This window comes from Microplitis mediator, chromosome 7 (assembly GCF_029852145.1).
Source record: "Microplitis mediator isolate UGA2020A chromosome 7, iyMicMedi2.1, whole genome shotgun sequence".
Taxonomy (NCBI): domain Eukaryota; kingdom Metazoa; phylum Arthropoda; class Insecta; order Hymenoptera; family Braconidae; genus Microplitis; species Microplitis mediator.
The window spans coordinates 19,988,653-20,010,462 of record NC_079975.1 but is presented as its reverse complement, the minus strand read 5'-3'; the positions used below and the strand labels follow the sequence as shown (position 1 = coordinate 20,010,462).

At 31.1% G+C, this 21,810-nt stretch overlaps 1 protein-coding gene and 1 long non-coding RNA gene across 2 annotated transcripts in view; one reads left to right on the top strand and one right to left on the bottom strand.

Annotated features, from left to right (window-relative positions):
* The window catches only part of LOC130672307 (uncharacterized), a 123,370-nt gene that overhangs the window by 51,628 nt on the left and 49,932 nt on the right, over window positions 1-21,810 (bottom strand). Inside the window, exon 3 of the long non-coding RNA XR_008990682.1 lies at window positions 19,498-19,589. This is a non-coding gene — a long non-coding RNA (uncharacterized LOC130672307). The remainder of the gene's footprint in view (window positions 1-19,497; window positions 19,590-21,810) is intronic.
* On the top strand, window positions 206-3,720 carry LOC130672305 (serine protease inhibitor swm-1-like). The gene is made up of 5 exons (XM_057476800.1): window positions 206-694; window positions 1,187-1,293; window positions 1,366-1,501; window positions 1,577-1,704; window positions 3,134-3,720. Exons 1-5 carry the CDS (start codon window positions 640-642, stop codon window positions 3,239-3,241), a joined length of 534 nt encoding a protein of 177 aa, XP_057332783.1. The 5' UTR covers window positions 206-639; the 3' UTR covers window positions 3,242-3,720.

The following is a 21,810-nucleotide window of genomic DNA, read 5'->3' as shown; positions in this document are numbered from 1 at the left end:
TTAATCTGAGTTGACTCCGTCACTGAAAATTCCCGAGCTAAAAAAAATCGGAGTCATTTTATGATATATAAATATATTTGATTAAATGATACTTTTAATTGCAATTAAATTAAAAATGATCAAAAAATTACTAAACAGTGAAGTCATTATATACTTTCTGTAAATAAATAAAAATAAAAAGCCTAAATAGTGACATCTAGTTTACAGAAGCTACCGTAGATAAACAGAGATAAAATAAAAAGTCTCTTATTAACCGCACAGTAATATATTATTCTAGAATATGTTTTCTGAGTTTCTGTTTCCATTTAAGTTAAAACAATGGACTTAAAATGTTAAAAACATCTCAAGCTTAGTACCCGATTTGTTACAGTCATTGTGCTGACAGACAAACTTTCAGATAAATTGAGAGAGTAAAACATTTTTTTTCTGATGGATATCTGCAAATACTTAAGTAATGATGTCATCAGGTATTAACAGTTACTCCCATCGGTCCTACGAAAATTTTTCTTTTAAGATAAAAGATGTTCCACCACCACTAAGAGCTCAGTTATCACTCAGGCAATACTTTTAAGGGCACAAATTTACCCGATAAGTCCATTCGAGGACGAGAACCTGTCGTAGCGAACATTTAACTGCAAAATGTCGTCGAGGAATATTCAACTTTTTTTATTCACTGCAGCCGTCAGCTTTGCATGTAAGTCTCATACTTTTGTTACTTTATAATATTTACGAATTGATAATTAGTAAAAATTCAAATTCAAATTCAATTTGAATTTAAAAGTTATTGTGATAAAATTCAAATTCTGGCTAAACGAGAATAGATATGATAAAAAAGTATGGAAATAATTTTGTAGACAATTAAATTCTCTACAAAAAAGGTATCTTGAAATTTTTACGCACGTCCAATTGTTTAGACGTAATTGCAACTTAAAGTAAGAAAATTAATTTTGACATATTTGTAAATTAATTCATCTTTTATTTATTTTTTCGATAACTTTAAAATTATCAGAGATACGTCAATAAGCATTGAGATCTTTTTTGTAGTAAATTAAATTTCCTACAATTTTTGTCCGAAACATTTTTTTTTTAAATCTATAGTTCAGCTACAAAATGAATTTTTAAATAATTTATTAGAAATGACATCAACGTTAATTGTTTTTTAAAAATATATCGATTGTATATTTAGTAATCGAAGCACTTCGGAGACATCCTTGTCGTGAAAATGAATTTATGAAATTACATGAAGAATGTGAGCCGCATTGTAATGATCCAAAACCAGAATTTTGTCCCTATGTAAGTAATTTTTTTTTTTAATTAATCTAATTATTTATTTCACGTAAAATTAATTGAGTAATTTATTAACAGACACGAACGACGTGGTGTAAATGCAACCCAGGATTCGTAAGAAATTCACAAGATCTTTGTGTTAAACCCGAGGAGTGCATCGATGACGAAGTTTCCGAAGAGACAGGAAATGAAGACAATATTCCCGATGATGCTGGTAATTGAAGACTTCGATACAATAATCCTTTATTTTTTATATTTAACCGTAATTATTAATTATCAACTTTATTAGATGGCGAGGTATTTAAAGTATATTCAAAATATGATAAATATTGCGGTGAGAACCAATTTTATACACATAATGTCATAATGTGCGAACCGTCTTGCGAGTATCCTATTCCTCATCGAAAATGTCAAGTTGTAAGTATACTTGATGATTTAGAAAAATGTTAATTAAGAATTTTTGATAAATACTTTGTTAGTAATGAAGTATTTACACTAAAAAAAAAGAAATTTTTTGCACTATCATTGAAATGATCGCCCAGGTCAAAAATAAAACTTGATTTAGGCTTGGTTTACCAAGTCGAAATTTGCAGCCGTTTTTCACAAGATAAACTCGACTTTTTTTTTACGGAGATATGAAATACATTGAGTTTTCACCTTGTTTTTGACTTAATTGGCTTATTTAGTCACGATTTAAGACGAAAAAGTTGAAATCAAGTCGAAATTGACTTGGTTTAGACTTATTGGACTTAAATTATAAGGCGAAAAAGTCAAAACTAAGGTGAAATAATTTTTATATATTAAGACGGAAGTAAGGCGAATAAATAACTTTTTTTCGACTTGATTCAGCAAGTCAAAAGTAAGGTGAATGACTATCGTGCTCGAAGCAAAGACGAACAAGTTCAAACTAAAATAAAAAAATACGAATAATTTGAAATAAGTTGAAACTAAGATGAAAAAAGTTCAAAAAAATTTAATTTAAGTCGAAAAAGTCGAGATCTTATCGAAAAATCGTCGGCAAATCGATAACTCCAAAAGAAAATAAGGTGAAGCGAGCCTCCGTTGTAAAAAAAATTCCTTCCAAAAATATTCCAAAAAAGTTTTGCATGTGAAACTTCTAAACATGAGACAGATTAGAACTTCGAATGGAACTTTTTTGGAACGTTAGTAATTTTGATGGTAAAAAAAAAGTTTTTATGAGAAAACTTAGAGTCAAAAAAGGACGTTCTTGAAACTTTTGGAATTTTATATGAAAGTTCCTAGAAAATTCTAGAATCACTACTTTTGACTTTTTTATGGACTAAAAAAATCATTCCAAAATCACTACTTTTGAATTTTTTATAGAACTAAAAAAAACGTTCATAAAAAATTCCAAAAAAGTTCCAAGAACGTCCTTTTTTGACTCTAAATTTGCTCATAAAAACTTTTTTTTTACCATCAAAATTACTAACGTTTCAAAAAAGTTCTATTCGAAGTTCTAATCTGTCTCATTTTAAGAAGTTCCACATGCGGAACTTTTTTAGAATCTTTTAGGAACGAATTTTTTTTACACGGGTGAATCAAGTTTTATTTCTAACCCGGGTCCGAAGTTGGACAATTAACAATTTTTAGATTCGTTTTCAAAAAAATCAATTGCAAAAAATTAAAAACTAAAAAAATGCACATATAGATTAAAAAAGCCATTGATGCAATTTTTTAAAATATTTTTTTTTTTCTATAATTTATTGTTTAAAAAAAATCAAAAAATTATTAGACGTCGGCTAACTTCAGTATCATGAATTGAAATAAAAATTTTTTCGAGAAATAATTTTTTTCTGTGTAATAATTAAAATTTTTTGAATTATAGACTTTAGCAGAGGGCTGTAGATGTAAACCTGGATATCTAAGAAATTCACAACGCGTGTGCGTGAAACCGGATCATTGTGAAAATAATAAATTAATTATGTTGGTATAATTATAAAAAAATATGTAACTAAATATTAGTCGTAGATTCATATTAATATTATGTTGACTAAGAAATAAATAAATTGAAAAATTATTTGTGTATAATTAAAAAAAAACAATAAAATGATAAATTTGAATAATTATAATAACATAAAATTCATAAGAGAAGCTATTAACGTATAGATCAATTAATATGTCGTTACTGTAGTGTGACTAATGGAAATAAAATTGAAAGGTTCTTATTAACGGTGTGGTCATATTATTCTTAGTATACTTTGTCGTGATAAATAAAAATCAACGGAACAATTTATGGGCATGATAAACCACGATATTTAATCCGTATAAATTGTTGTAATATAATAATAATAGTGTACATAGTGTATATATGTACGTCTACTTTGTATATATGGTATCTTAGTAGAATGTCTAAAATTAGTATCACGTAAACTGGTTTATCGACGGTTATTAATCGATTAAATTGCTACTATATTACAGGAAATAATTTTTATTCATATCTTTCATAATTTAAATACTAATTATTTTTAATAATTAATAAATAACTCGTTAATATTTTTCATAAATTTTATAGGAAAATTTAAGTAGCAAATAATAAATTTTTTATTTTTTTTTTTTTTTTTTTATGATGACTGAATATTTGACCAAAAACAGCCGAAGGTTCAAATTAATTTAAAGACTTATTTCAAAATTATCATTAAATAAAAAGTAATGGGAAGTAATTAGCTGATTAAAACGTCTGTGGAATGACGTACGTGTAATATGATAACATTTTAAAACCACCCGGAAAAAAATTTACTGTTGCAGCTGCAGGAAAATCCTGTTGCTGCAACATGATTTTTTCCTGTTACTGCAACATGGCTGCCTCTTGTTGCAGCAACAGTAAATTTTTTTCCGTGCACGTGAAAAAATCTGTCCTGTCATGACAAAACGACGTATCTCAAAAATTATAGTTTCGAGAAAATAGCATTTAAAGTTTTAACAGAATTTGAGTACAATTTAACAGAAAAATTAATTTCTGTCATGACAAAACACTGTAACTCGAGATACGTTTTTGGTATCGTAAGAAACTAATGCTTATTTTGATAAATAGATGAAATTGTTATGACAAAACGCTCTAACTCGAAGAATTAAATTTACAATGCAAAAAAGATACGTTTTTTTTCATTTTTTTTATACGCACATTTGATCAATATTATTGGCGTAATTAATTAAATTAGTAAAATTTTGATGATACCCTATTATTAAGTGACACTAAATAAACCTATTTAGCTTTGTTACGACAAAACAGCGTATCTCGAGATACGTCGTTTTGTCATAACAGGGCATAAATGATCAATACTCTAAGAGTTTTCAAATTTTTCTTCAACTAAAGACTGGACACTTTGTGACCTTTACAGATAAGTCTCAACCTTAATCTTTCAAAAAAATTTTCACTCGAATACGCGTCAGTTTTTTAATTTTTAGTTTGAAAAAAATCAAAATTTTCCGCCAAAATAGACTACTGTAAGTTTTAGTCCCGTAAGCAGATTTTCCAAAAAAGATCTTTATTCTAAAGCATGGAGACGTCATGTTCTGAAGTCTCCATATTCTGAAGGATGAATTGTAAATTTTTTAAGGAAATATATTAAAGGTCTCATTTGACAGTAAGTCGATAGCGTGACTAGTTCGATTTCCAGAGGAAAAATAAAAAAAAAAAAACAATTGAAAATGAGTTGGAGTCAAAATAGCAGCCGGTGTCATTTAGAAATTCAGTTGGATAAAAAAAATACTTCAAAGGTAATAAAAATTCCCAAATTTGGCTCAAAGACTCCCTTAGATCTCACTAAAGGACTTGCAAATAATTTTGTCCGTTTTTCCTAAGCGAAAACTTGTCACAATGCATAGCAAGACTCGACGATTACTCTACAATTTAGCGATCCTTGGACTAGTTTACTCAGTTTCTATTCAGTTGCGAAAAAAATTTGGGCAAAGCCACCATTTACTGTAAAAGTGCAACAAAGACAGCTCCGATCTACTCGAGTGCGAAAGAAAAAGTCCATATTCCCCTTGATTTAAAATTACAAAATAATTTATTCCGTCTGATAAAAATGTCGAATTATATCACCATGGCAGCATGGCAATAAATAACTAGATTATGTCATTTAATTAAATGAAGCAAATTAATATTAAAACACATTGAGCTGATGTAATACGACATACTTACACTAGTAGTATCATATTACGGTGTAAATATAATTATCAAACTATACTAATACAGAATTTAAAAAAAAATTTATGAAAGAGTTCAAGATGATCAAGCATGTCATTCAATATTCTTGTTATTTATCGATGTTGCCGTGAGTTTAATTTATTTCTCGACTTTCTCGCTTACAAATCCCTCTTTGCCTCACCCCCAGCTCCCCAAGCTCCCCCCTCGGACCCTACTGTACGTAGTGTATACAGTGTACAGTTTTCAGGCGGATATTAATCTGTCAAGAGGATTAATCGTTCGATCTTGTATACGATTGCAATCTGTAAGTAACCAGCTACTCAATGAATCAAAATGTATACTATGAGATGAATTCACACCTGACATTTCCATTGCAATATTTCAAACTTTTATTAAATTATATTTTTCCCGCTTTATTTTTTTACATTAATTATTACACTGAATTATTATTCATTTTTTATTGGAACCTTCAAGCAGAATACAACTTTTTTTGTTACAGACATTTTTTTAAGACCATTACGCTGCCATCTGTTGATGATAAATTGAACTACGTATCCAATAGTCTGATTGAAATAAATAAAAAAATGCGATACTGAAATTAGCCGACGTCTAATAATTTGTGAATTTAAAAAAAAAATTTCAAAAAATTGCATCTAAAGATTTTTTCGTTTTCTACATGTGCATATTTTTTTTTTTTTTTTGAGATGGTGACTAGAATTTTCAAAAGTTCAAGATCTACATTGACATCAATTTGAGATCAAAATTAATCTATAGATCCTTAGACTTAAATTTTTTTCAAAAAGCTTCAAATTAATTTTTTTAAATTTAAATTTTGGAAATTCGACTTTATTGGTTTTGCTCTACAAGATCTATAGATCTAGTTAATGAGATAATTAGATCTTAAATCTGTAAAATGATGGATTTAGGTATCTGTAAATTTAAATTATTTTTCGCGGCACTTGTGATTCATAGAGAATATTAACATATTTATGTAAATTAATGATAAATACATAGAATGAGAAATTTAATAAAAGAAAATATTTTTTTTCGCTCGCTAAAAGAGGTTTTAATATATTCATCAATAACAAAAGTTATTTTCTTTTGAAACTCAATTATAATACAGCTGATAATGGGAACAATAGATGCGATTTCACCTGTTTTATGTAAATTTGAGCTTCAAGAGGTCGCTAATATCTATCAGTACTAGGCTATTCATGATAAATGAATTTTTCTAGGCAATTATTGATAACATATTTAAGTACAATATACAATATACTTATAAATGACATATTTCTGTTCATTATCAGCGAAAATAATAAAAGTGTATTTAATTTGTTTGCTCCAAATTTTTATCCATGATATTTGTCGGTAATCATTTTTTACGATTAATAAAAAGCAGAATGATGCAAATTGACCAGATCCCGGTAAATCCGAACTGAAAAAAAACTCCCTACACACAAAAAAAAAATTTCTCGACTGAAGGTAAATATTCTTGATTCAAGAAAATTTTTTTGGAGACCTAAATTTTCTCAGATAGAGTAGAAATCTTCTCCAACCAAGACGAATTCTCTTGGCTCAAGAAAATCTTGACTTGGTTCCCGAAAACGTTTGTTTTCAAAAATATTTTCTTGACTCAAGATATCTGTTTTTTCTGTGTATGTACTCCGTGCGCGGAGTCATTTCTTTTCAATCTGAATTAGCTGCCGATTTTTTACAGTAATGATAATATTTTTAAAATTCATAATTATCAGAATCATCAGTAGTACTAATTGCGATAGTTGATTTTGTTATGAAACATATTAACTGTTAATTATAAAAAATATTCATTTTTTAAAAGTAACAAAATTGTGGAATTTTTCATAGAAGAAAAACCTAAAATTTTAAAAATATCGAAAAAAATAATATGTCATTTAATTTAATTCATAAATTTTGTTTTTTAACTTCCCGCTAAAAAAATTGCAAATTTTCAAAAGAAGGAAGTTATTGATTTCGGTCCGATTTTCGAAAATCGAGTTTTCATCAGATGTCGTCGTTTTGAGGTTCTAGGAAGCTATTTTGACTATTCCCGGATGGACGTCCGTGTGTGTGTGTAAACTTTTTTTGTCCGACCATATCTTTGGAACGAATCAACCGATTCGAACGTTCTTGGTGGCGATCGAAAGGGATCGCCAAAACTTAGAATTGATTAGATTTTGAGGTAGATCAGTCATGTAGTTTACGAGTTATACGAAGAATAAAAATTAAAATTTTTTTTCTTTTTGGTTTTTTGCGTATAATTTATAAACCACTTGCCCGATTTGCCTCAAAATGTAATCAGTTTTAAGTCTTGTTGAGCCCTTTCGATTGCCACCAAGAACGTTCAAATCGGTTCATTCCATCCAAAGATATCGTCGGACAAAAATTATAATTTTTCAGTGAAGATATGTTTTACCGGCCTAATTTACAAGTTATAATATTTCCGAGCTCCCTGAACTCGAAAACAGCGGGAAGTTTTGGGATTTTTTTTTATGTGATGCCCGAAAAATTACTAAATAAAACATTTTTTTTATGCTCAACTGAATTTGAATTAAAATTTTTCTACTAAAAGATTCAGTATATTAGATCTTTTAATTTAAAAAATTCCACTGAGTTAACAATCCAGCGATAAAAAAAAAAAATTTAATTGATCTTCAGAGTGCGATATTGTCAGTATTTAATAATAGAGTTGAAGTGTCGGCTGATATTGTAAATTCGAATGCTCGTTTATTGCAATTACTAGTAACCTTAGGTTAGATGTGTGTTATGTAGTGTACAGTATGCATGCATCTAGAGGTGCACGAACTTAGTGACGTGATACATGCACACACATGTAACCTAGCATATGTATATTTATACATTTATATATTAGTATAGTGGGGAAACTTGTATAGTTCTAATGCCAATGCTCTCTTGCCTTGAGCTAGTTGGCGATCACGTCGGACGTTGCCACCGGCATCGTAGAAGAGTTGAGTAGTCTATACGTCCCAGTCAATAACGTCAGGCGATTCTATACGCCGCTCGCTCGGTTATTCGCGTTATCTCGTCACTAGCCTCAGGTATAAATGCGGGTTAATACCTTTCGTTACTTTTTATTATCATTTTATTATTTATTTATTTTTGCAATATTTTTAGTTTTGAATCCTTGTGATTCCGTCGGAGATACGTCAAAGCAATAAAGATTACGTTTTTATTTTTTTTTTAATCGCAAAAAAAAATAAATAAATGTATTTATACAAAAATAGAATTTTTTTACTGGAGAAATATTTTAATTTAAGAGCTGTGTTAATTTTTAACACCGGGTAATAGAAATAATTAATGATGATTAAAAAAATCTAGAAAATAGACGAATTCAAGGGAAGGCATCAGTTGCCTACAATTTTTTTGCCGATTGTATCAAATGCCCACAATATTTTTTCGTACATAATAAATGCATACTGCTCAGTTTTTACTGCTCAGTTGCCTACCAAACTTTATTGCCTACAGTTCTATTGCCTACAAAAATAAAAAATATGAACATATAAATTAATATATTTTCAATCATTAACAATGTTACTCAATTTTTAATCTGATAGAAAACTCAATGAAGTTTCCAGTTAATATTGTGGAAACTACCGTGGTTCTGATATTTTTCAGATCATCTGAGTTTTTTTTTGTTTTTTTAAATGATCGGTCCTGAACATTGATCATTACTCATCAATAAGTACTTGATTTTCTTGGCAAATAAATCAGAAGCTTCTCTACATTAATCAGGTATTTCTCTGATGGGTACACAGTTGAATAGTAGTCTATTGGACATCATAAAATATTTTTTTAGTAGGCAATAGAAAACAGTCTGCAATAAATTTTGTGTGCAATTAGAATATATATTTTTTATTTTTGTAGGCAATAGAACTGTAGGCAGTAAAGTTTGGTAGGCAACTGAGCAGTAAGAAACTGAACAGTATGCATTTATTATGTACGAAAAAATATTGTAGGCATTTGATACATTCGGCAAAAAAATTGTAGGCAACTGATGCCATCCCCGAATTCAATATTTTTATTTTCTGCAAATTTTATAAAGTCGTCAGTAAAAAGAAATTAGAATTTAAGAGGAATCTTTAATTAGAAAAATAATTTTTTGTTTTTGTTGATGAAACGATTACGGACAATAATTTTTTAAAATTATAATTGAATTATAATTGACTGACGATTGCATTGTAGAAAATTTTCGGAGTAAACGCGGATTAAATCTGGAGTCATTATCGAGCGGATAATTTTTTTTTGTACACGCAGAGAATTTTCCTGTATTTTTTGCATAAAAAATTTATGGAAAAATGACTATAGTCATAGTAACATGAGGGCAGTATGGAATTATTGTACAAATTACCGATACTGTAGAAATTTTTAAAATACATCGAACAGAATTTACAAGGTGCATTGGAATTTTGACAAAGCAACAGATAAAATTTATAACAACTGCATACTAAATATTCTGATTTAACCTAATAAATTTTACTATGCAGTTGGTATAAATTTTGTCTGTTGCTTTGTCAAAATTCCAATGCACCTTGTAAATTATGTTCGATGTATTTAAAAAATTTCTACAGTATCGGGAATTTGTACAATAATTCCATACTGTCCTCATGTTACTATGACTATAGTCATTTTTCTATAAATCTTTGATGCAAAAAATACCATAAAATTCTCTGCGTGTATTCAATTCCTTTGAAATGATATAAAATCCACTCTGCAGAAAAAATTCCATATTTACTCCGTATGCGATTTTTTTTCAGCTACAAAACTCCAACTCGTCGAGTGAATTCAGTACAGATTGAAATAAAACCCGTTTTTACTCCCGATTTTTACAGCGTGCCGATGTCTGTTCAAACCTAAATTCAATAATGCATTTACTAAATTTTGATAACTCGGTCACGGTAAAAAATTAGTGGAGTAAATCCGAAGTGAATGCGGATTCAAATGAAGTCCAGATCACTCCAAAATCAGTCCACTGAAAAAAAAACTCCCTATCTACTGCGTATGCGGAGTAATTTTTTTTAAACTCCGGAACTCCGAATAACAGAGTAAATTCCGGAGTAAAAAAAAACAGAATCTTTTTTAAATAAAAATTTTCCAGGTTTAAATTTAAATAGTTATCAGCTCCAACATCGAAGGAATTGAAAATATAAAAAAAAAAAATTGTCAGTTAGTTGAAATACAATGAAAAATTTATAAGATACAAAAGCCAAGTAAATAAGATAATAAAATAGGGAAGTCAATGGCTTAGTTAGTTGTCGACATAGTTGCACGCACGATCAACGATGTGACATTTTCACGAGTAGAGCCGCTCGTGCGACCACCGCCTTTCACTATGACCACTGAGGACGTCAGTTTGTTGTACCTTGTACATATATATACGTTATATACAATATAATACCCATACGTGTTTATATACGCGGGTCCATTTAATTCAACTGTCGCCTGTTACACTCTAGCCAGCATTGATGCCTACAGTCTCGTTATGTGCATACGACACCGAGCACATACGTTTATACATACTACTTCAAACTCTATACCATTGTAAATATATATATACATTCATAAACATTTCTGTTAGAATAGAATAAATGTATATAATAGAATAGAGTCCAAGGATTCACGCGCGTGTCAGTTCAACGCCACATGCAGCGCAATTATACTTGCGGATCTGACATCGTTTCTCCTTGGGTCACTGATCTCTGACTTAACTTTATACAAACTTATTTATTCTTCATTTATTATCTATCCTATGCCATTAACTTTTTTTTCTTTTTTTTATAAAATAAATAATTAATTAATTATCTACGTTTTTTTATTTTTAACTTAACATTTAAGTTTTTTTAATTCTGTTTAATCAATAAAGGTCTCATAAATGTCCGTAGGTAATTTTTACCAGAAATTTTTCACATTTCAAACGCGAAGCAGAGAAATATTGCACTCATCGAACGCGAAGCAGAGAAATACTGTTCACTCCGGACGCGAAGCAGGGAAGTATTGCACACCTCGAACGCGAAGCAGATAAGTATTGCACACCTCGAACGCGAAGCGTGCTCTATTGTCGTAAAATTCAAAATCTGGATGTCGGTACCCGAGTCAAATAACAAGTTCTAGTTTAATTCTCAAAAGCCTCAATTCCGTTGATGTTTTATTCGCCGCCCAGAAAGTAATTCTACTTTAGTACTCAAAATCTTCAATGAGAACTATGAGATCTAAATGTGAATGATTAATCGACTTTAAATTATGAGTAAGACCTCAAAATTCTCAACGAAAGAAAAGTTGTATTTCGGACTTTGAAAAATTTTAGATAGAAAAAGGAGGGGAGAGAATACGTCAAATGAGACATTTGAGGTTAAAATGCGGATAAAATTATTCCTTTATGTTTTGAGTATTTTGAGGCTCTAATTCAGATTATGTTACTCCAGTTTAGCCCTCAAAGTGGTAAAATAGGTCGTAACTACTACTTCGAGGACTGAACTAGAATAACTTTCTACACTGTTGTCAATCTTAAAATTCTAAATTGATCATCAAAAACCTCATTGAGAACTTTGAGACGTAAATCTGGATTTGTTTTTTGACTCGGGTACCCTTAAATCACCTCCATCAATCTATTACAGCTCTTAAATAGCAAAAAAAATGCATTGGACGTCAATTGGTTCATTTGGATGTTCGGATGTAAATACGATATCTCGCGAACCATGTACTGATTTGACATCATTTTTTTTTTATTTTGTTCAAAATTTTCTCAAGATGAACCCTTTCGATATTCACTACTGCAGTTTCTATCGTGTATTTTATATTTAATTAAAAGTGATGACTGACAGAATATTGTATACACAATCCCGTATAGATATTTTGTTTACTGGTGCTACCTCTGACGGATATTTTTGCAAACTTCATTTTGCTCCGCAAGTTTTTATTGCCTCAAACGCGAAGCAGGGAGATTAGACTATATGTTTCTCTGTAGATATATACAGACTGGTTTCATTATTTTGAACGTTTAAATACCGACTGTAATGATAAACATATATTTAGTATATATTTATATATATGGTCACCTAATTGCAGATGTAATTTATCATTGGGTGAAAAAAATTGGGCGATAGAGATCCACTTCTGTCACGAGGGAATTTTTTCGGAGGCATTTGGCATAGCGAGCTATAGTTTAGTGTAGGAAACTGCGGTAGTGTAAGAAAGATATGTATATATATATGCTAGGCTTGAGTGTTTTTTGCGGTTGTTGAACGGTGTAGTAAAAAGATAGGTCCTAATTTGCCAATGAGTCGGCAAGCTGATGTTCATCCGGCGTTACCTGGAAATACTTAGCAGCTGCTGATCTATTGGCCTTGGATAAGTTGTTTTTTACATAATCGCCAAACCGCCATGCTCACATTACATAAGACCACAAAAATATCTCGATAAATATATGTAATTTGATATTTGGCTATTCTATAAATCTGTTGGAATACATTTTTTTTTTTAAATTAATTTTTAAGCTGTTTCGTTACTTGGTAATTTTTTGGTGTCAAATCAATGCAATAATTTTTTTTTATCCAAAAATTATAATTGTTTTTAATATTTGGGTAAAAAAATTGAGATCATTATTAAATTCTGATTTTTATGGTACACAGAAAAAAAAGGAATTTTTGGCGCAAGAAAAATTTTTCATTATGAATTGAAAAAAAATAAATTTCTGAGCTCAAGAAAAATTTTTTTCTGAGTGGACTAGTTTTTTTTTGTTGGAGTTTTTTTGAAAATAAAAAAAATTTGATTTGAAATTTTTGGTTTTAATAATTTTCTGCCCAGGGCCTTAGATAAATTTAAATTTGAAATTTAAAAAATGCGTTTGAATTTAAAATACTTAAATTTGAAAATTGATAAATTTGAAAATATCAATTTAAGAAAATAAATAATTTAAAGAGTCAACTTATAGCCGTAATCCACATTGATGAAAATACGAGACCGAAAATTGATAGCACAGTGATTTGTTGATCCGTATTCAACGTCTGTTGGCGAATTGTCACGTAGATATACTCATTATCGGGAAATCCGGATGAAATTCAGTTCTCTGCAGGATATATACAGTATCGAGAATCGTTTCGAGAATAGACTCGACTACATTCACGACAGCACACAATGTGCTGAAGCGAGCAAGAAAAATAAATGAGAAAGAGGTATATAAGCCTGAAGAGGCCGAAATTCTCTCTACAGGCGGTCTCTCGTTGTTCCTGGATGAGCTCAGGGAACGGAAAGAAAAAAAATTTATTCCCCAGTCTACGTTAATGCCAAAGTAATGAGTGGGGTGGTGGATGTTCGAGGGCTCTTCACTTTATATCCCGTCATCGTTCGTATTCGGCGTCTCGAAAAACAAGAACCATGTCGTAGTACAGTACACATTTCAAATAGTAATTATTACCCAGCAGTAAGCAGTTGCTTCGATAAAAAAAATTAATAAGAGGTCGGGGTAAAATGGGACACCTCAAAAATTTTGTGAAAAAAAAACTTCTATCAAAATTTCTTATTTATTTTGCGGTTACTGTAAATTTTAAAGAATTGCTCAGTACTTGGGGTAAAATGGGACACCTTAAAAATTTTGTGGAAAAAAAACTTTTATGAAAAATTTTTTATTTATTTTGCGGTTACTGTAAATTTCAAAGGACTGCCAAATGCTTGGGGTAGAACGGGACACTTTGAAAATTACAAGAAATAAAATAAAAAATTTTAACCGCAGTCAGTTTTGAATTACAGAAATTTTATTAATGAGTTGTTTAGTAATTAATTGTTCCATCATGCCCCGGTATCTTTAACAAAAAGAATAAATTCATTGACAGAAAACTAGTAAAAGCTGTATGTCAATCATCACCACGGACTAAAGGCCACTTTTTTTGTACTCGAAAACAAGAAAAGTATAAAAGGTGAATAACAAATGTATACATGCTATTCAACAAGTTTATCTTAGTTAAGACTAATCGACATTGTATGTAGATATAGGTACTGAAGGTATTATATATTTTTTTATTTTCTTCCGAGAACGACCTTGAGATTTTCCTGTGCCTTTTTTTATCCTCAATAATGACACAAAAAAAAATCAGCCGTCTGGAAATCCGGCTACCTCGTCACCCTAGATTTTAAATCCGTCGACGTAGTCGTCAGCGACGAGTGATCCATTTGCATGCAGATTTCATGGGATTTTTTTACGCTTAGTTTAGACACGACACAAACGAATGTGAGAAAACGTTCACGCGGTTATCGGGTTAACGGAGATCGATTATGTCGACCGTATTTCTGATATCTTTTACTATATATATGTATATATATGTAGAGCTGGAACTGAGATGAGGGTTAACGCCTTGAGGTTTTACTATGGTCAGACGCTAGATAAATTACTGATACTGATGACGAATACTAAAGATTTTAAAGCCATTTTATTTGAATAAATAAAAAAAAAAATCAGAAAATGTGAGTCGATATAAGACGTGTAGGAAATTTTTATGCTACACTTGAATTTTTAAAATTGAAGTATAAAAAAATATTTGCGCGAAAATAATCAGACTAAGCTGAGATTTAAAATTTTTTTTATACCCGAAATTTTTTTTTTCCTAAAAAAAAATTTTGAATGTAATCTCAAGTTACTCGAAACCAATTAGTGAAGTAATAAAAATAAAATTTGAATGTCATGTAAATTTCGGTGATATGATCAGTCAATTATTCACAAAGCTATTGGTTTTTTTATCGGCTGATTGATGAACTAAACGAAAAAAAAAATCTGCAAATTCATAACTATATTGAAATATTGTATTGTCATGGAGAAACCTGTCAAGGTCAACGTAAACCACGAAGCCACATCAGAGAAACAAAATCCACTGTACGAATTTAAAAAAAAAATAATAATCCTCTCGTAAAACAAAATTTTTTTCTGACATTAAAGTAAAGAGTTTTACTATTTATCAGTTTATAAATTGTGTCAATAAAATTAGCGGACGGATAATTTTATTTTCTGCTAATTTTATAATAATTTGCGATAAAATTCACTTTGTTCTAAATAGCGTTAAATAAAAAATCACGGTGTTAATCTTACAAACATTATCACCCTTACGCATCTTACGACCACCCAAGTGATGGAGATTGCGTTTTGTTCACGCAAACGTCTGAGTCTTTACGAGTAGAAAGACCAGACCAAGAACAGAGCGACATTGCTGAATAGTAGCCGAGCGTAAGCGGCGACACCATCGTGAAATTGTAACGTAACTACTATGTATATATATATTTATATATGTATATATACAGTAGTAGTATGGTAGTAACAGCAGAGCAGCTACAACGGCCCAATAATACAAGTAGGGGTTAGGGTTTAATACGTAGAACGCAGTAAGAAAATTTATGAAGCCGCAGACGCCGGATGGGACGCGGCTTCCTCTATCGTTTCTGCCATTTAGGAAATGGTGTAGCTTCCACCTGCTCTCTAATAACCCACGTGGCTTTCTAGTCTCAATATATATTCCTATTTCACAATACATTCATTGTTACTACACGTACTCTTTATAGAAACTATTCAATTTGGTACAAAATTACATTAAGAGAATTTCAATTATTGAAAAAAAAATTTATTACTGTCTATGAAATAAGTGAGTTTACGATGGTCGAGTGATAAAAAAATGGAAAATTAATTTTTATGGGAAAAATTTTTTTTTACGAGGATTGAACGGCAAACTTTGGATATTAGCAGCATTTGCCTTTGGCTTATGGGCAAAACTTCGTGATTCGAATTTGACATCTATTTTTATTAATATGAAATCACATCTTTCGATTTGATGAATGTGAACAATCATGAAAAAGCATTTTTATAATTAATAAACTATATAATCTGTACGTTGGTAGCATTCACCTTCGGCTAGTGCGACAAACTTCGCACTTACCATCTAATATTAATTTTTAAAATACATGGAAGAACAATTGACGTCAAACGAACTTCAATAATGGCATATTATCATCTATTAGTAGCAGTCACCTTCGGCTCGTGCGACAAACTTGACACAAGCTATGTCATAGAAAGATTTTTACGATTCATAAATGGCATTTGAGGCCAAATGGACTCGAATAATAACAAAGAAATATTTTTTAAAAAGCGTAGAACAGGTCAACTTATAGCTTGGTAGCATTAGTCTTCGGCTAGTGCGACAAACTTCGCACTTGTCATCTAATATTAATTTTCAAAATACATGGAAGAAGTTTTGACGTCAAACGAACTTCAATATTGGCATATTATCATCTATTGGTAGCAGTCACCTTCGGCTCGTGCGATAAACTTGACACAAGCTATGCCATAGAAAGATTTCCACGATTCATAAATGGCATTTGAGTCCAAGTAGACTCGAATAATAACAAAGAAATATTTTTTAAAAAACGTAGAACAGTTCAACTCATAGCTTGGTAGCATTAGCCTTCGGCTAGTACGACAAACTTTGCACTTGTCATCTAATATTAATATTTAAAATACATGGAAGAAGTTTTGACGTCAAACGAACTTCAATATTGGCATATTATCATCTATTGGTAGCATTCACCTTCGGCTCTTGAACAAAATTCATATATTTAAGGCTTCGCTTTAAAATTGATACAGTGTTCCATTTCGCCTCACCTTTTACTATATAAGTGTAACAATAGAAGCGTGATTATTCCGCGACTTAACGTCTATAATAATCAAGAAGCATTTAGTTTCAAAAAGGGATTTGTTTGGCACACCCTCGCCACGTGACCATGTGATGCCGTAGTAGGTGTAGAAGTAGTCTCAGTCTTTTAAAAAATCCTGCAGGTGATACATAAACGTATGAATGGCTAGGCTAGGGTGAGCCAACTCACCCACACAAATATATAAATTGCTCAATTTAATTCACACAGCCGACATGGCACAACGGGTGTGTAAACTCTTTGATCGCATTATATATGAAGAATTTTAACCGAAAATAAAGACATTAAAAAATATCGTAACCAGACAAAGAGAAAGTATAGGTCGGAAGAGTAAATTTTCAATGGGATTCGATTGAACCCTTAGCAATAACTTGGGCATTATTCCCTGCAGGAGACAAAGCCCAACAGGGCAACTTAACCTAAACTGGATGTTGCGAGCTGTAATTCAACGATCCAATAAAGATTTTCCGTTACCCAACAGTCCCTGTAATCACCGGCCGCCTAATGACCGTGTTGCGTTGGTTACATCCGAGCTGGGGTTACGTACAGTTAACACCCAACGACGTGCATTGCGTGTGTAATGAGACAAACAAGGCGAAAACCCACGGATTTATGTCTACACTGCTCACCCAGTAATCGTTCATGTCGCGTATTTATTATCGACTATTCGCTTATTTTCTGATTAATTGATTTTAACAATTATTGCTCAACAGTCTTGCGAAATATCGCGAGGTATGCTTTATACTAATGCATAGTTTATGGCTAATCATCAATGGAATGGAAGGTTATCAGCTGTTCCGGAAGATCCTTCTCGTATGTCCGATAACAACAACGCTCCGAGTCATCGCGATCAAAGATTTACTTATTTTTTCGACTTTTATTGATCGTTCACTGCTGATAGTAGTAATCCGGGTGATCAGACGCTCAGATAGGTAATCACGAGTTGGCAATGTGTGTGAATAAATCGTGAATAGAGCCGGAGATTTTGTTGGACGATTAGATTTATGGTATTGGACACTTGCAATAGTCACTTTAAATCATTTATTTTTATTTCGGCAAGTTAAGGGTTTGATATATTTATGATTCCTGATTGTATGTTATTTGTGTTTGCTTCCCGCTGTTTTCGAGCTCCTTGAGTACATACATACACTCAGACATCATCTTGAAAGTAGTCAGAATAGTTCCCTAGAACGTCGAAACGTCAAGATCTGTTAGAAATTCGAATTTTGAAAATCGGACGAAACCAATAGCTTCACTTTTTTTAAAAATTATCAATTGTGTCAGCGAGAAGTAAAAAATGGGGTATGAAATGAGACAAAATTTGAAAAATATTTTTTAATTAATGAACATAAGCGCGCAAAATACGTGTGCGCATCTTCTTTGTTTGATATACTGAGAGATGAAATCGATCGAGGACTTTCTGTTTCGTTACAACCCTCGCTGTACGCACTATAGGACACATTTTCACATATTTATGTACATAGATATGTGTAGATATATATGTATAAGGATAAAGATACAGGTATGTGTTGCACGCGTGTTCGGAGCATCTTTTTTCCATAAAGGTGACAGAGCCACGGGACCACCGAGTTCAGCTCCATACAGAGAGATCTTGGAGCTCGTGTCGTCTTTAAAAGGTAGACGATAAATGGAGAATAAGATACAAGAGGGCACGAGACAGAGTACTCGTCCTGTATGCTCTACGTCGCAGACTAGGGGACGGGATAAAGTAAAGAATAAAAAGAAAAAAAATAAATAGAGAAAAGAAAAAAAGGGAACCGCTACCTACAAGCTTAATACCTTCTGAGATACGCGATGAAATTCATGTACGCACGAGCGAGCAAGACGTAGAGCAGCTGCTAGTCGTTTTCTTTGTTACATAATTCGATCCCGCTATTTTTTATTTCATGTCTTTGTTTTGCAAAAATGTAGCAAAGATGAAACTATTAATGAAAGTTTTCATTGAGCGAATTCATTTCTAGTAACTTTCGATCCTTGAAAAAAGATCCTAGTGAAAGTCATTCAAAAAATTTTTCCCGCTTAAAAAAAATGAATTTTCATAAATTTTTAACGAATTCAACTTTTGTCTATTTGTTGGATTTTCTCTTTATATTTTGTTTCCTCTATTAAAAACTACCGATGCCACCATAAAAATTGATGGCTTTGAAAAATTACTAGCCGTCAAAATTTTTCGACCTAATTTTGAATCTAAATTTTCACTATATTTTGTCAATTATATGAACGACTGAGGTGTACACTTATGGATTTATAAATTTTTTCACTCATTTACAAGATCTAGGGACAAATAATTTTTTACTCACCATAAAACAGCCTATAAATTTTTTTTGAGAATTTCCTGGCAATTGACCAATTTCTTAGTGTGAAAAATTTTATTTTGAACGGGTCCCGGCTTCTAGAAAATATTGTACACAATTGTTAGCCATAGTATATAATTTTCTACTGTAGAATAAAAAATAATTGCAAGTAATTCGATTAGCCACAAGTTTGCACTATCGAGAAAAAAAATCCGCGTCGCCACCTGGCGGAACTGAACCAACTAACAAAAAAAATATTTTATTCACTATCTCTTAACTTAAAAAAAAGCATTTTCCATATAAAAAATATTTTTCTCATTAGAAAAATAAATTTTTAGTTCTCAAAAAAATAATTCGTGATTTCTTTGTTCAATAAAAATGAAAACAAGCAATATACTATATTAGGTAACATATTATTTGTAGCAATAGCAATTTACGAAATTGATAGGTAATAAAATAAAAATTTATTTAAAAGAAGGGAAGAGGAAATGAGTGGAAAAGTCGAATTTAATCGCGGATGTTAGTTGGTAGTTAATAAAAATAGCGCGGACAGAATTGTGCACACGATGAGCAGCACACGATACATATAATTTTGGGCAATAATTCGTGACTACGGACAATTGGACGGTAAGTGACGCGTGTTTCCGCACGCCACACGAAATCCCTATGCCGAAAAGCAATACGCCGAGCCCTTTTATTCCTCCTTATACTCTGCAGTACTCTGCTAAACTATATATTATATTGTACATCGCATACACCGTCAAATATATATCTTTATATATATCCCATACTCATTGTACCCCATACTGGCATCGACAAAGACACAATCAAAGATACAGAGGAGGTACAGAAAAAAAAAAAAGGCCGCGGAGGGAAAAATCGAATGAGAGGATTTTTGGTACGGCCGAAAAAAAGTAACAGAGAATTGGAGTAGGAAAGAGCGAGAGAAAGGAAAGCCATAAAAACGAATTGTGTGGCTAAATCACTGAGATTTCCGAGTGGCTCGAGAATATACGTGAGTTTCGCATGAAGAACGATGAATGGATATATATACAACAGATAGGAAGAGTGTATAATGTTCTCTATCGCCCAAGAAGTAGAAGAAGAAGGCGGTCTGTCTGGGACAAAGGGTAATAACGCCATCGGAAACTTCACCCTTTTATTTTATTTTATTTTATTTCTACCTTTTTTTTTTCACTATCCGCCCCTTCCCACCCCCTTCATATCCTCTTATATTCTTCGTATTTTTTGGATTAAAATGAAAAGGGAAAGGGCGATGTTTCGGAGAAATTTCTCGCCCAATGTTACTTCCTCAAACGATCCAAATTTTTTTTTTCTTTCAATTACTACGAAAAAATTTATGGCCTACCTTCGGAACAAAGAAAGACATCTTGATATTTATTGCCGATTGAAATTCAGCCACTTGGTCTTTTATTATTTTATTTTTTTTTTTTTTTCGCTTGTATTCTTTCATTTATTTTTTAATTAACTAACAAATAATATATATTTATATCAATATATATCAGGACGGCTTAAAAAAATGAGTAATTTTTTTTTTTCAATTTCGAATGAAAATTTTTTAGAAATCGCTTCAAAATTTTGAAATTTTTTAAAAATGACCCTCAGATCTCACACGACCTTTGAAAATTCAATTTTTTAGGTAAAATTTTAAGAGATTATTTATTTTCCATACGATAACATTTTTTATGACTTGAAAAAAAATTTTTTCTCCAATTTTTTAAATATTCCCGAAATTATTGACCGACTCCAATAATTTTTCAATGCCGATTTTTTAAAAAAAATCTTAAAATGCACGAGCCTGAAAAATTTTCTTACAAAACCGAAAAAAAAAAAAAATTAGTTAATATTTTCCTGCCACCCTAATAAATGTACCGACGTCTGTAAACAGTTTTTAGGAAAAAAAATAGATAATCAAATTTTCCGGAAAAATGATTCATTAATATATTTAATTTATGAATAATAGAGTAAAAAAATAAATATGAGTAATTTGTGAATAATAAAAATAAAATATTACCACCGATACACACAGGGAGGTGGGCAATTTCTCATCTTGCATCGTGTAATGTAAAATGTATAACATCCACATATGAAGGAGGGAAATTCACATCTGGATAAGCACCTCAATGAATCATAGAAAAACCATATCCGCAGAGGCAGGATTTTATTTTTACGTTTTTTCATTATTTTCATTCATGTTATTTACTTATTTATTTTTTTCTTTAGCACAAAGAAGCAACGGTACTCCTAACAGGGAGTAAGGAAAATAAAAAATAAATAAACTATAAAATGAGAAAAAAA